At 37.2% G+C, this 16,004-nt stretch overlaps 1 protein-coding gene across 1 annotated transcript; it reads left to right on the top strand.

Moving 5' to 3' along the window:
- Positions 1-10,430: 10,430 nt before the first annotated feature.
- Positions 10,431-12,902, top strand: LOC128241228 (uncharacterized). Its single transcript, XM_052958179.1, has one exon. The coding sequence runs from the start codon at positions 10,431-10,433 to the stop codon at positions 12,900-12,902; it is 2,472 nt and encodes an 823-aa protein (XP_052814139.1).
- The last annotated feature ends 3,102 nt before the right edge of the window (positions 12,903-16,004 follow it).

The following is a 16,004-nucleotide window of genomic DNA, read 5'->3' on the forward strand; positions in this document are numbered from 1 at the left end:
CACTATCATTCTGTAAGATAATGTACTGGTACATAAATTTAATCCCCAATATATCAGATGAGTGTGATAGTATATGCTCTTAATAGTTGTAGCCCGGAATTATACGTAGGAAACAATAGAGTCATTGGACTGTTACACGAATTTCAATAGCTCGAAATTCGCCTTTTATTTGTACCAGCATGGGAAAACCCTGTTATGTTAATACATATAGCCCGGAAGTAACAAATAAAAGGTGAATTTCGAGCTATTGAAATTCATGTAACAGTCCAATGACTCTATTGTTTCCGAAGTAATGTGTGTATATTACAACGGTTTAATTTTGTTTGTACCGGAGGATTAGGTCGGAAAAACTAGAATAGCTATAATTCCGGGCTACAACTATTCCGGGCTATATGTATTAAATGCACGAAATCAATGTGGGATTTTCATTAAGTTTTGGTTAAACCATCTTTGTAACAAATTACAGTTACTTCCAAATTACATCTTATTCTACATAATACAAACTGGAGGACAGTTCTTTTTATTTGGTAATGTTAAGAGACTTGAAGACAAAAAAAAATGTTTAAATTCAGAAAACCTTACACAAAGTAGAAACCTTCTATTAATGTCATTATCTTGAAAAAATGAACATGCCTTTTAGCAATTGTATCAATCTGTGAAAATCTACATTTTGCCTTTGACATGTTATACAATTTAAGGATATTTACATGGAAATTAAGTTCAATTCTAAATTGACAGTCATGTATTTCTTCCAAAATTTTCATAGTATAAGGAACATGAATTTTTGATGAATTTAAGTGCATAACTGCAGATAATGATCATTATCTTAAATCAATTACAAGCCAATTCATAGTCATGCATATAGCCGCCTTTTCAAAATATGATAGTGATTGTCTCAAATGACCAGTCTTTCTCTGTGGGGGGTGGGGGCTGTCAGTCATAAGGAAACCTTTAAAAGGCATATTCATTCAGCCAATCAGATGTCAGGTTCAGTGAAAGGGGCGATGCCAGGTCAAGTAAAAGGGGTGGAGCTAAAATAAATACTGACATTCAATGAAGATAGATCCCCCTTTGGCCTCACAAATATGTTTCAGTCACACTAGGGGGTGTGACAGGGTCAAGCCATAATGGAGCCATAGGCAAGCAGACTTTTATTAACCCAACAACAACAACAGGTGTAATTCTTACCAACTGAGGAAAAAACTTTAGAGGTTTTATTATTGCTCATTTTTTTATACAAATTAAATATCTAACAATGACAAATATAAAATATGATCATTCAAGCATAATATTGACACCAAACATGACACATCTTGCAAATGGTCTTGAATAAAATTCCTACACTTTTTATAATGATAATACATGGGACCAATATCAAAACAATTATCCTGTTAAATAGGACAATGGATTTGATATTGGTAATTCGCAGAAAATACAATGTAATTAAGTAAAAAAATACACAGTATGCACATGCACACTGGCTTCAAACAAAAATTGTTGCTTAGGCCAAAAAAAAGTATTCATAGTTTCCAGTTAAATATCAAAAAAGGTAGGCATACGGTAACTGTTGTTTTTTTAGGACCATGTTTCTTTGGCAAACTGACCTATATCAGGGAATTATTAAGGTCTTTACTAAAAAAGCACATATTGATCAAAACACCAAAAACAAAAAAGGATCAGAAGGATAAAAATAGGGTCAGTTGGGCGGAAACAAAGATTTTTGAATCCTTATTTTGTCAATGATGTCATGTCAGTGATCAAAATGTTAACACAATTTAAGCCCTGCATTCTGGAATGTGGGGCTAAATTCTTGATTGTGTTATAGTAGGGCCAAAAATAAGATTTGGTTAGGGTTACATCCTTTTTAAAAACAGAAAGAGTAAAAAGTATAAAGGATTACATTTTTAAAATACATAATATATATGCGTTTTCACTTTAAAATACATGCATTGTTACAGTCTTGTTTTCAGTAAGTAACTTTTCCTTAAATGCATTCTTTGGAAAGTAATTTAAGGTTTATTATTCAAAATATATGTTAGTCAACTTGTGTATGTATTGATTTCCAACTTTTTTATTTTTTGTTTAAACTTTATGTATTAGAATTTCTTTGTGTAAATACCTGCTGATGTGATAAAAGACTGCTGACTAAAGATTAGATTTCAGATTTTGATATTTCCATTCCAAATTTAATGTTTTACAGCTTAAACTGCTACTAACAGTTTAAGAAAAATGCATAAAACATCAATTTTGGATGGAAGTATGAAAAGCTGCAATCTGATATTTTGTCAGCAGTCTTTTATCGCTGGTTTGCAGATATTTACGCAAAAATTCGCTTGTTCGAAGACAAAATTTTTAAAAAAAGTTGTCAAAACGTTCAATCTGTGAGGTTGCAGCTTTAATATAAGACTAACGTAAATATTAAAAACAAATGAGGCCCCTTTAATATTAACATGTCAATATCAAAAAGAAGATGAAAACTATGAGAAAGTGTTTTTATAATTAAAAATAAATTGCTTAAAGCAAATATCTGAAATTAATAATTGTCATGCAAAGCAGCCTGTAATGAATATGAATATTAGATTTTGGCCTTGAACACCTTTTTAAGAAGAGTGTTTTGAAGTAAGGATTATCATAATGGTGAACTTAATATTGTACTGTAGCTTTGTAGCAAATCCTTATGATTAAAGTCACTGTGTCTTCCTTATGCTGTGATAAAGATCTCCATAGTAACATTTCTAAACCTAATAAATTAAGTGAAAAAGGGTGTTTATTGGGGGTAATAAAACACATCTTGATAATGGCCAATTAGTTTTAATCTTTCAAGTGTTGGTAGGATGGGAGGGGGGTCTTAACTTTTTGAACTGCCAATATTTTCCTGGTTATTTTGTCCACCATGTCAAAATGATCTGGGTTGTTTTTTCAACCCTGTCTAAATGGGTTGGACGTGTTTTGTCCCCTTAGTCAAAAATGACATGGGATGTTTTGTCCTACATTTTTATAAAGGAGTTCAGAATAAATAACACATCAGTTTTCGTGCTTATGTAAAATAAATGCAAATGACTTTCATTATAAGTTTAAAAAATACTCTTAACGCTGCATTCTCACAGATTTACCATTTTTACAACTTTTTTATTTTTGTCTTGGAAAGAGCAAATTTTTGCGTAAATATGCAACCCATTGATGTAAGATTGTTGATAAAAAAACAGATCTTAGATTTTCATATTTTCGAAAATGTTAGAGCTTAAAACCTTACTAACGGTTTAAGAAAAATGCATAAAACATCAATTTATGAACTTAAATATAAAAATCCGCGATCTTATTTTTTGTCAGCAGTCTTATTAACTGGTTTCCATGGATTGTAGCGAAAATTGGCTTGTTCCAAGACAAAAATTAAGAAGTTGTTAAAATGTTTAATCTGTGATAGTGCAGCTTTAATTATGGTAGCTTTTCAGTCATTTGTCTATATATGTCTATTTGATTCAGTAAATACTTCATAATATTAAAGCTAGGCTTATTAGGATATGCTTATTTTTCATTGAGTTCTATTTTTAGCACATAACAGCTTCATTACAAGAATATATTAATTATTATTAAAGCTGCATGCACTCTCACAAATTTACCGTTTTTACAACTTTTTTATTTTTTTTTGTCTTGGAAAGAGCAAATTTTTGGGTTTAATAGTATCTGCAAACCAATGATAAAAGACTGCTAACATAGATCATATCGCAGATTTGCATATTTTCGTTTGAAAGCCAATGTTTTGTGGGTTAAACTATTACTAACAGTTAAAGAAAAATGCATGATCTAATTTTTTGTCAGCAGTTTTATATCACTGGTTTTCATGGATTCTTGAAAAAAACTAGAAATGTGTCCATAGGACACGGATGCCCCCACTTCGATTTTTTGTCACAGAAAATAAGCCATAATGATTATTCAGGATAATCTGCACATATAGGATAAGTTGAGTTGAGTTGGGTTTTACGGCATCGCAAGACTGTATAGGTTATATGGCGCCATGGATGACTGGCCACACATATGGGGCTATGGACAAGCTTCAGAGCAGGCTGCCAGGTGGTGGTGTTAGTAGTTTATACTCCGGGTCCCGGCGTGAGCACATTGAAGGGTCCCAGAGTGACAGTTCAACCACCGCACACCTATCCTGGGCAGAACCAGTACTAGGTGCCTTCACCTCTGCAAGGAACTGACAGCTTCTGTACATGCCAGGTGCAGTGGTACAGTGCGAATGGTCGTAGAAAGGATTTCATAACCAATCACAACAGAGGTGACCTGGTCCGAACCCGGGATGTCCAATTCAGAGTCCAACGCTCTACCGATTGAGCTGACCGGGCGGACATATTAGCTACATTAGATGACAAGCCATCTATGCTGGACATTCTTCACAATAAAATGTGATGTCACAGGAGCTGTCTATCTCAACAGCTCACACTGTCCGTATTTGACTAAAGGAATGAATGAAGTCACTGCAGAAGTTAGATTGAGGAATGTCCATGTCACTACCCATCATTTGGAAGGAGTTGGATAAAAAAGTGTGGCCTATGTATTGAAACAGGTCCGATTTCCAGTTACGGACAGTCTTGATTTGTCTGATTACATTTTTGACCAACATGATGGTCTAAAAGAACACTTACTGGTAACTGGTAAAATCATGGCCCAGTTGTTCCAAGAGGCAGGCGAGTGGGAAGTTACTAGACTCCATTTCTTTATGGGTTGATCTGAGGTTCCAGTTCAGTTAATGTACTGATAGAACACCAAGTGTTTGCCATAATACAGCAACATTTGATTTGTAACTATGTATTTGTTTGAATTGTTGAAACAGTACTGTTTACTAAATAATGTGTATGTATATGAAGAATAATATTATAAATAATTTGTAAGAACCTGATATTAAGTAAAATGTCGATAAGTCTAAATATGTATCTGCGAATCATTTTTGTATATCTGTAAAGATTACATTGCCTATATTCCTCAATTTATATTTTTCTTTTAGCCAGTCAATAACTTTTCTTAAGTTCTATCTTCAAAATTGTCGGGACAGGGATTATAGCCCTTAATTAACCCAAATATGTAACATTCAATGCAAAATTTCTAATTGGCTGCATTTAGGCAGTTCAGATGCAGGAACAAACATCACTTGGGTCCTTAATAATAGCTTTCCATCTGACATTGAAGATCCAATAAAAGGAATTTGTCATGTGACTGTTTATTAACTCTCAATTTATTGAAAGTGAAATTACTTACATGATTTGTAAGAACTTAATTATAATGATATCAAATGATTGTTTAAATTAAATAAAATAGATGATTACATACATGAACTATTTTTATTTCTTGTTTGTCGATATGAAGAGTAATGCAATGGCTTTTGAATTTCATAAAAAAGGATGGAAAAATGTATGTTTATTGTTTAAGCAATTAATTAAGTAATAAAAGTTTTTTTTTCTTCTTTTTTTCAAATTATGCTATCTTATAATACAGATCGTTATTTGTTTAATTTTGGTACAAATGAAGTATATAAGGTATGTCTAATGTTATAAATAGCAAAAATTCAAATGCAAATCATGGTGACTTGACTAAATGTGAATGCTAATTGAATCAAAATAGTTAATAAATAATAATGTTCATTTGAAACAATTGAGAGTATAAGTTTGGTTTGTGTATGCCATATATTCCCGGGGGGGGGGGGGGGAATGAAAAAATGAAAAGTATATTACTATGCGCAGTGCTATAATAATTAATAAGTAAATGTTTTTAGCTCACCTGTCACATAGTGACAAGGTGAGCTTTTGTGATCACAATTTGTCCGGCGTCCGTCTGTCGTCCGTCCGTCCGTAAACTTTTACTTTAAACGACATCTCCTCATAAACCGCTTAGCCAATTTCTTCCAAACTTTACAGGAATGTTCCTTGGGTGGTCCCCTTTGAAAATTGTTCAAAGAATTGAATTCCATGCAGAACTCTGGTTGCCATGGCAACGGAAAGGAAAAACTTTTAAAAATCTTATTTTTCAAAACCACAAGGCCTAGAGCCTTAATATTTGGTATATAGCATCATCTAGTGGTCCTCTACCAAAATTGTTAAAACTATCCCCCTGGGGTCAAAAATGGCCCTGCACCGGGGGTCACTTGTTTTACATAGACTTATATAGGGAAAATCTTCTTCTCAAAAACCACAAGGCCTAGAACCTTGAAAATTGGTATGTGTCATCATGTAGTGGTCCTCTACAAAATTTGTTCATATTATTCTCCTGGGGTCAAAAATGGCCCCGCCCCAGGGGTCACTAGTTTCATTACATAGTGTTATATAGTAAATCTTTAAAAATCTTCTCCGAAACTGTAAGGCCCAGGGCTTAGATATTTGGTATACAGCATCATCTAGTGGACCTCTACCAGATTTGTTCAAATTATTGCCACAGGGTCAAAATTTACCCCGCCTAGGGGGTCCTTGTTTTTACGTAGTGTTATATATAGTAAATCTTTAAAAATATTCTTCTCCAGAACCGTAAGGCCAGGAGATTAGATATTTGGTATACAACATCATCTTGTGGACCTCTATCAAAGTTGTTCAAATTATTGCCACAGGGTCAAAATTGGCCCCGCCCTGAAAGTTATTTGTTTTTATATAGTCTTATATAATAAAACTTTAAAAATCCTCTTCTCCAAAATATAAGACCTAGAGCTTTCATATTTGGTATATAGTGTTACCTAGTGGACCTACACCAAAGGTATTCAAATTATTGTCCCGGGGTCAAATTGGCCTTGCTCAGGGGTCATTTGTTTTTACATTGTCTTGTCACTGAACATCTTTTCCTCTGAAAGTAAAGGTCAGAATGACTCCATACTTGATATGTAGCATCCTTACATGGTCCTTTCTCAACTTTGTTCAAATGGTTTTGTTTGGCCCCTTTTAGGGGTCACCAGAGCAAAAAATAGAAAAACCTTTAAACAACTTGATCTTATTAACTGCTTGATGGATCTTCAAGTCTGAAGCATCCTAGCATGGGCCTCTGTCAGGTCTTTTCAAATATTTTGTTTGGCCCCTTTTAAGGGCCACCAGAGCTAAAATTAGTAAAAAAACTTAACATTTTCTTCGCATGAACCCCTTGATAGATCTTCAGCAAATTTGGTTTGAAGTGTCCTTGCATGGACCTCTCTTAAATTTGTTCACATAATTTTGTTTGGCCCGGTTGCCATGGCAACCTAAAGGAAAATGTCAACAATTGGTTATAATCATCTTCTTCTCCTAAACCGCTTTGACAATTTTGATGAAACTTCATAGGAATGATCCTTGGTTGGTGCTTTTTCAAAATTGTTCAAAGAAATTAATTCCATTTAGAACTCTGGTTGACATGGCAACCTAAAGGAAAAGTGTCAACAATTGGTTACAATCATCTTCTCCTAAACCGCTTGGACAATTTTGATGAAACTTCATAGGAATGATCCTTGGTTGGTGCTTTTTCAAAATTGTTAAAAAAAAATTAATTCCTTGCAGAACTCTGGTTGCCATGGCAACCTGAAGGAAATTATAGGCTGTCGTGTCCGCGCTGTGACTTTCTCTTATATGGACAGATTTTAAAATGAAAATGCCATATGTTTTCAACATACCAAGACAATGTGTCGTGTGCAAGACCCATGTCCCTACCTCTAAGGTGAAAGATACACTAAGTGTTTATTCACAATGGAATGCTGAATATGAGGACATAAAGAGTGTTGGCTGTCATTTAGTATGATTGTGTTTTTTTTGCTCAGAGGCAATTTAATATAACTTGCAATATGTATTTGACACATACAGGCAAGATAAACTTTTTATACGCCCGAAGGGTCGTATTATGTTATGGCCTCCATCGTCTGTCCGTCTGTCTGTCCGTCTGTCCGTCCGTTAGCAATTCCGTGTCCGGGCCATAACTTGGTAACTAATAAAGCGATTTTCAAATAACTTTATACAAATCATCACTACATTAAAAGGATGTGTTGCGCGCAATTTCCAGGTCCATACCTCAAAGACTAGAATCACCATGGGGGGGCATAAGCAATTCTGTGTCCGGGCCACATCTTTGTTACTCGTCCGTTAGCAATTCCGTGTCCGGGCCATAACTTGGTAACTAATAAAGCGATTTTCAAATAACTTTATACAAATCATCACTACATTAAAAGGACCTCAAGCCGAATCTTCTTCGGGCGTATAATGCTCCGTTTCGCGGTGCTCTTGTTATGTACTTGTTCATAGATCAATGTCACATTGGGGGGCATTTGTCACATACTTTGACAGCTCTTGTTCAATATTCTTTGAGAAACAAGCTATATTAATAACAAAGGTTAAACTCTTTTACTCAGGGCCATCATGGCCCTCTTGTTTTATGTATTATTTATTTATCATATGCATTGACAATTGATTATAATTTCATAATATATTATTTATTCTTTTATTGTATGTATTCTAGATCATTAAATAAATATAAGTAAATATGCATTCAAATTTCTGTATTTAGTCTTAAATAATAAATGTTGATATTGTTAAGACCAAAATCCGCTGGACTTTAGACCAATATTCCCTGAAATTCAGACTAAAATCCACTGCAAAGCCTCTCAAAAGTATGGCATGCATGTATTTGTGTCTGTCTTTTACCTTAAAGGTTTTACCCACCAGGAATACTTTTTGTATCCTCTCAAAATTCAGACTAGGAAACTGACTTGAGGTTGAATATATAAGATTATGTTTTTCATCATCTTCAGACAAATAGAAAATAGCTATCAGCTAAAATCTTATTCAACAATAAGTGTTTTAGAATGCTAAATATTAGCAGTACACAGGGTATTAATCTTGTGAAACACATAGCAATAACGTGCTAAATAATGCACGTGAATCTAGGTAACTTGTAGTAGTAGAAGTCAAGTATCATCTTGGTTTATTACAGCAGAACCAGTGATTACGAACTTCGTAATCACAGCCCCAGAAACAGAAGCGTTTTTATTAAATCTCCCAGGTTGCGGAAACATGGCACATCGCAGGTGCGGATCCAGGAATTGATGTTAGAGGGGTAGTAACTTAGGGGCGCAACTTTTGACATGTGCTCCTCCCTCAGAACCGAAAGTATATGGCATAAACTGTTTTACGGGAATTTGGGGTTACTCCCTCATGTATGTAGTCGGAAATGGTGCATTATGAGCTTATTTTATTACCTTTGTTTCTCCGATATTGATGAAAACAGTAAACTTCGATTATTTTAGAGGTGGCGCACGCCGGGCGCTTAAACCGCTAGCGCTTCGACCAAATTCCCTGAGCTACACAGTCGGTCCAAGGCCAATTCCCCGCTATTTTGGCGCGAACACAAAACCACCCACTGTCCCCCCGGACCTGGGGTGGGGGGGGGGTGGTATGCTTACCATTGACTGGTGCATTATTTTAGCGACAGCGATAGGTTTTCATATTACTTTTTCCCTGTTTGAATGTAATATCTTAATTGTCTGTTAATATGTTCACTGAGAAAACTTTTGCGGCCTGGAACATTGCATCTCATTAGTCATGGCAGTATTCTTCAAGTTCAGGCTTCTTTTTTTCAAAATTCAAAATGTTTATTTTTTAAACCATTCATTGATTTATCCACACCATATTCACACATTCTCATTTACAAGAGGTTTGATAGTGATAAATCAAATGTGTAACGCATGGCACCATCACTCTGGTGAACGAGAATAATTTCATATAGCACAATGTACATGAAATAATGACAGTATGGCGAGTCGTTCCTTCACTATTTTTACCCATAAATACCATAAATTAAGCCTTTTCATACAATAGATCTCCATCACCTCTCCGACTCCTTTATAATTTGTGTAAATATATGAACATAATCATGTGGTCTTTAACAAAGATAGAAGTGTAAAAAAGTTTATATCTTCGACTTCAAAGAACTTCATTAATGCTAATTCTTGACCAAATTTTAGTTGCCTTTAACCTTGAAAATAATCGGTTAAATGGCAAGATGTTTGTAATCAAGCTTAACGACAGCGTTTTTGTGACATTGATGAAAGATGGATTTTTTTTGTTTGTCTTTTTTTTCAATCGGATAAAAAATTGTACTAGTATCTGATACAGGGTTAATGAAGCAATACGATGGTTAGACGTCATGCTAACCATTGTATAGTATAGCAGCGATGAGGAATATGGATATGGTGTGCGCATGCGCGAAAAAGTAAACATCGCGGAAAATAAAATGTGGAAAAAAAAATAAATATTTATAGATCCTAGTGTCACCAGAGGACAGTTTCGATATATTTTGAATGTGTAAACCACAGTTTGTAAGTTTAGCCCTAAAAATGTCAATGTAAGTGTTCCCTACTTCGGTGCCGGTGCGTGTCTGGAAACCCCTTGTACCCCACCCACCTGCTCACACTTGGGCACGAAACACAGACCATGGAGCGTTACATTATGACCCTTGGACTCCTCACTGGCTTTGTCATGGCACTCTGCACAACCAAGACAAGAGACTGTTCGCCTCTCCTCCAGCTTCCATCCGTCCAAACTGGAATTTTTGCACGAATACTCCGTCATCGGTTCCACCTTGGGATTGATGAGCAAGCATCCCCCAGTAGAGCCTGCACGCTACTTACATGCCTACTACTTCTCTGTGGGGATATCGAGAGTAATCCAGGTCCAGCAAATACACCAGTCTACCCTTGCGGTCTTTGTGAAATGCCGGTTACATGGGAACACCACGATGGCCTATGCTGTGATGGTTGTGACATATGGCATCATAGATCATGCATTGAGCTGTGCTCAGCTGACTATGACCTACTCGCCAAACATAAAAGCGTCCAGTGGCTCTGCTGCAAGTGCGACAGCGTCAACATGACATCATTTACTTTTAGAAGTTTCGAGCTCAGTACTACAAATAGTTTCCATTGTCTTGCTGCACATGATTTGAATTCCGCTGTTGATTCACTTGCTTCTAATCCTGTGTTCGACCCCAGCCACGTAAGCAGTCCCACCGACAGGCTAAGTACATCTCGCAGGCGTCAGTCATCCTCCCACAGCCAATCCAGTACGAATACTTCATCGCTCTTCTGTGTTTCAGAGAAGCGGAATCTTCGCATCATGAACGTCAACTGCCGCAGCCTAGGTGGTGGAAGGCATGCACATCTCGAAGCCGCCCTGAACTACATCAAACCTGATATAGTATGCGGAACAGAGTCATGGCTCAAGGGAGTCAAACCAGGTAAACCTCCTTCCCCTGACGCAACCAAATCCAGCGAAGTTTTTCCAACCCACTACCGTGCTTACCGTAATGACAGAGGTTCCCTTGGCGGAGGCGTGTTTGTATTGATACACGAAGACCTTGTAGCTGAGGAGAAACCAGAGCTAGTGACTGAATGCGAGCTTGAATGGGTCAAAGTGAAACTTAAAGGTCGGAAGGACCTTCTCGTAGCCTCATTCTACATGCCACACAGGAGAATGGAGGATGTGAATGAACTGAGGAAGTCGCTTGAGCTGCTAGACAAACAGAAGGATAAAGTTACCTTCCTGGCCGGAGACTTCAACTGCCCTGACATCAACTGGCAGAACCTCACAGTGGAGGACGGTGCCTCCGACAAGGCAGTTCAACAGGCGGTACTAGACCTCTCCGTCGACTTCAACCTCACTCAGACCCATGATGAGCCCACCCGAGAAAACAGAATGTTGGACCTGACCTTTACTAACAACCCGTCTCTGATAAAATCAAGTACCACTGCTCCAGGGATAAGCGACCATGATATTGTCGTCGTGGATTCGAATACAAGACCCTACTACAGCAAACAGAAGCCAAGGCGATGCTTTATCTTCTCTAAAGCTAACTGGGATGACCTGAAGACGAACGTTGCCGCCATCTCAAGTAAAGTTGTACAACTTTATAAAGACGAAACATCAGTTCATCAACTATGGAACACATTTAAAGAAGACCTCCAATCAGCAATTTCCAAACATATCCCGTCAAAGATGAAAACACGGAAGAACTCAACACCCTGGATAACCAGATCCGTCAAACGCCATCTACGACGCAAAGCCAAACTTTACAAGAAGGCCAAGAAAACCAACAACTGGACCAAATATAGACAGTGCCAAAAGGACTGCAAGCGCCACCTACGGCAAGCCGAATGGACCCACATCAACAAAGTTATTGATGAAGGCCTGAAAGAAAACAACACCAAACCCTTTTGGCAGTACGTCAAATCCAAGAATGAAGACAACATAGGCATCGCACCTCTACGCAGTCAAGGTCATCTTGTCACTGACCCAAAAGGTAGGGCCGAGATCCTCGTCGAACAATTCCAATCCGTCTTCACCAAGGATGACGCAAACCAGAAGACTCCACCCTTGCCAAAACGAGTTGACAGCGAAACTCCACCACTCACAATTGGGGCTGAAGGAGTACTAAAACTCCTAAGAAACATCAAGGTCAACAAGGCGGCAGGACCAGATGAGCTACCAAACCGCGTTCTCCAGTCTTGTGCTGCGGAAGCCACACCTGCCATCACTGCCATATTCCAGCGCTCAGTTGACACCGGTGAGCTGCCATATGACTGGAGGAATGCCAACGTAGCGCCTGTCTACAAAAAGGGGGATCGTCACACTGCTGAGAACTACCGTCCTGTGTCTCTCACCTGCGTTGTCTCCAAACTACTGGAACACATCATTTGCCACCACATCCTCAACCATCTAGACAACAACAACGTTCTTACATCTCTGAACCACGGTTTCAGGTCGGGTTACTCGTGCGAATCCCAGCTCGTCATCACTCTCATGATCTCCTTGGGCATTTCGATCGCAACAAGCAGGTGGATACCATCATACTGGACTTCAGCAAGGCGTTCGACACAGTGCCTCATCAACGACTGCTCCTCAAGCTAGAGAATTATGGAATTCGAGGACCACTACTGAAATGGATCTCCCACTTCCTGACTCTGCGAGAAATGTGTGTCGTCGTTGAAGGTGAGAAGTCCCGGCAAGTCCCCGTTGGATCCGGCGTCCCCCAAGGCACTGTGCTCGGACCCTTGCTGTTCCTCTGCCATATCAACGACTTGCCCGAGAGAGTGAAGTCCACCATCCGACTTTTTGCTGACGACTGCCTGCTATACCGGGAGATTAACTCGTTCCGAGACCACAAACAGCTGCAACAAGACCTAGACGCTCTACAACAATGGGCCAATGACTGGGGGATGAAGTTTAACGCGAAGAAGTGCTACCTTCTGAGCTCAAAGCACAAATCCAGCTTCTTCTACCAGATCAACAACTCCATACTACAACGTGTAGAAACCAACCCCTACCTCGGCATAACATTCTCCGAAGATATGAAGTGGAATAACCACATAACCAACATAGCAAAGAAGGCCAATTCAACCCTTGGATTTCTACGTCGCAACCTCCGGTACTGTCCAAAAGAATGCAGGAGGAACGCATACCTGGCTCTAGTTCGGTCCAATCTCGAGTATGGCTGCGTCATTTGGGACCCCTACTCAACCAGTGACATCAACCGACTAGAGAAAATCCAGCGATCGGCAGCACGCTTCATCACTAGGGATTACCGCTCTCGACATGATGGTGCAGTCACAGAGATGCTGTCCCAACTAGACCTCCTCCCACTTCAAGAGAGACGTCGCCACCAGCGGTTGACCTTTCTGTACAAGATGGTGAAAGGGCACGTACCGGCCATCAATATTGAACAATATCTCACACCTTTGAGACCGAAACGAACAATTAGGGCTAAACGTTTTGAAAACTTTATCACCAAAAACATTGTGGAAAACTCAGTGAATAATAACAAACAGTGCTTTTCAAATATAGATAGTAGATCAGCCAATTTCAAGAACTCATTCTTCGTGAGAACTGTTCCAGAGTGGAATCAATTAAGTGACAGTGTGGTAGATTCATCAACCATAGATTGCTTCAAATCAGCTCTACTTACAGACAAATAAAAACTAATTTTATGCGCACACCCCCGTCAAGTGAAAGCCAGTATTGGTAGCTTTGACGTACCCATACAGATACAGATACAGATAGAAGTCGACAGTTGACAGGTAAGGACATTGTAAGAAGTGTCATTTTGCTAATTTTTGCTTTAAATATGGCAATATTTTTCTTTATTCCCATTTCCTACATGTTCCCATTACAAAATCTTACCTGTCCTTCCAATTGGAAATTTCCCATTTTAAAACTGAACTTTATTCTCCAATTGGAATGTTCCCATTAACCAAATATTCCAATTGGAATTTTCCAATGTTCATACTTTCCCACTTTGAATGTGGGAATCCTCCAATTGGAAAGATTCACTCATGGGAAGGATTCGCAAACAAATGCCTTAAATGAATCTATCGGTTCTTCATTTTTAATGAATATATTATTTTTCATGTAGTGAGTGTAAAATATTCTTAATTAAACAGTCAATTTCAATTTTAAAAATTATGTTCCAAATTCTCCCACAATTTTAATAGAGCCAGTTTTCCAATTGGAAAAGCTTAAAAAAGCCATTTTCCAATGGGAAGGCCATTTTCCAATGGGACTCCCATTGGAAAAGTTGACTTTAAATGCCAAAAAAACATATTTCTAAATTAAATTTCAGGAAACAAAAAATATCTCTTATTAGTATTACCTAACACATTTTAAAAATATAAAAATAAAAAACATTGGGTGAAAAATAAAAAAAATAAGTTTGCAAAAATTCCGGATATGCAAACTTAATCCGGATGCTGTTTAAAACAAATTCCGTTCCAGAAAATATTAGAAAATCCTCAAGAACTTTATCTGAAATTCCATAAATCTCGTGTTTATTCTAAAACTTTTATAAATGGATTAAATTGAATTTTTTAGAACTTAAAACTGATTAAAACATTGTAAAATATCATATGCAAATAATATTGCTTACTTCCATGAACATATGTCAAACGTAAAACATTGATATTTACATAATAACACATAATTACCTGTAACCGTCCGTGCCTCAAACATTTACAAAATGTAGACTACTCTGATACCTTAAGACAGTGGCTATCAGGAACACTTTCATACATATACATGTATACACATAATGTGTATAGTTGAGGCTACAGCTGTCCATTGTGGTTGTATATTATTTATATTTATATTAACAATATATCATAAGTACTCGTCCCTTGGTTTTTCTCAGTTTCATTTCATTAGCGTATAGACATTTGCATTTACGTGATGATTAGCATGGCCTTATAACAAATTAATTTGTAAACATGATATGTAAACGCATGATTAACTTCGTAAGGAACCAGAAAACACCAATGTCGAGCACTAACTCCAGTATTACGGTGATTGAGCCTATAGCCGTCATATGATACATAATCAGTGTGAGGGAGGACCAAGCTATTTGAACTTGAACCTGCTTTAAAAAATGGTTAATAGTCAAGTTTACTGAAGGCTGATCAGAAACATGTAGAATGAAAATGTCAAAACATTGTTAACAAAATATGTAATAGTGCAAAATGAACATAAAGTAAAATAATAAATATCAATAAGGAATGAATTACGCAGGAAGATTGTCATATTCATTGTACGGCTCATAATTTTAGATATTTGTTCGAACAACAGGCACAATATTGCTGCTTTTTAACTATTTGTACTTTCGTTCAGAACAGGAAAGTTCCCAAAATGTGTCGTTTACTTAAACAGGAATACATTTCATTACTCTCTATGTAAGGATTCGGTAACTTTTGTCGCTCGTAAGGCTTCAAATGAATTGACCCTAAATTGCCTTCAAACTTATGCATTTGATTATAAAATGTGTATAAAGAAGCAAATGTATATGCACTAAAAATAAATGTTATAAATCAATACTACAACGAACATGAAAGTTGACTTAAGTATCCATTACTTTTGAATGCTATTAATAGTCGTGCCTTACCGACACACGAATATTTATTTGACCAGAAATAAGCACACTGCATATTATTATTATTATTTCGGTTTTAATGTCCACTTGCAGATGTG

Source organism: Mya arenaria, chromosome 7 (genome assembly GCF_026914265.1).
Source record: "Mya arenaria isolate MELC-2E11 chromosome 7, ASM2691426v1".
NCBI lineage: Eukaryota > Metazoa > Mollusca > Bivalvia > Myida > Myidae > Mya > Mya arenaria.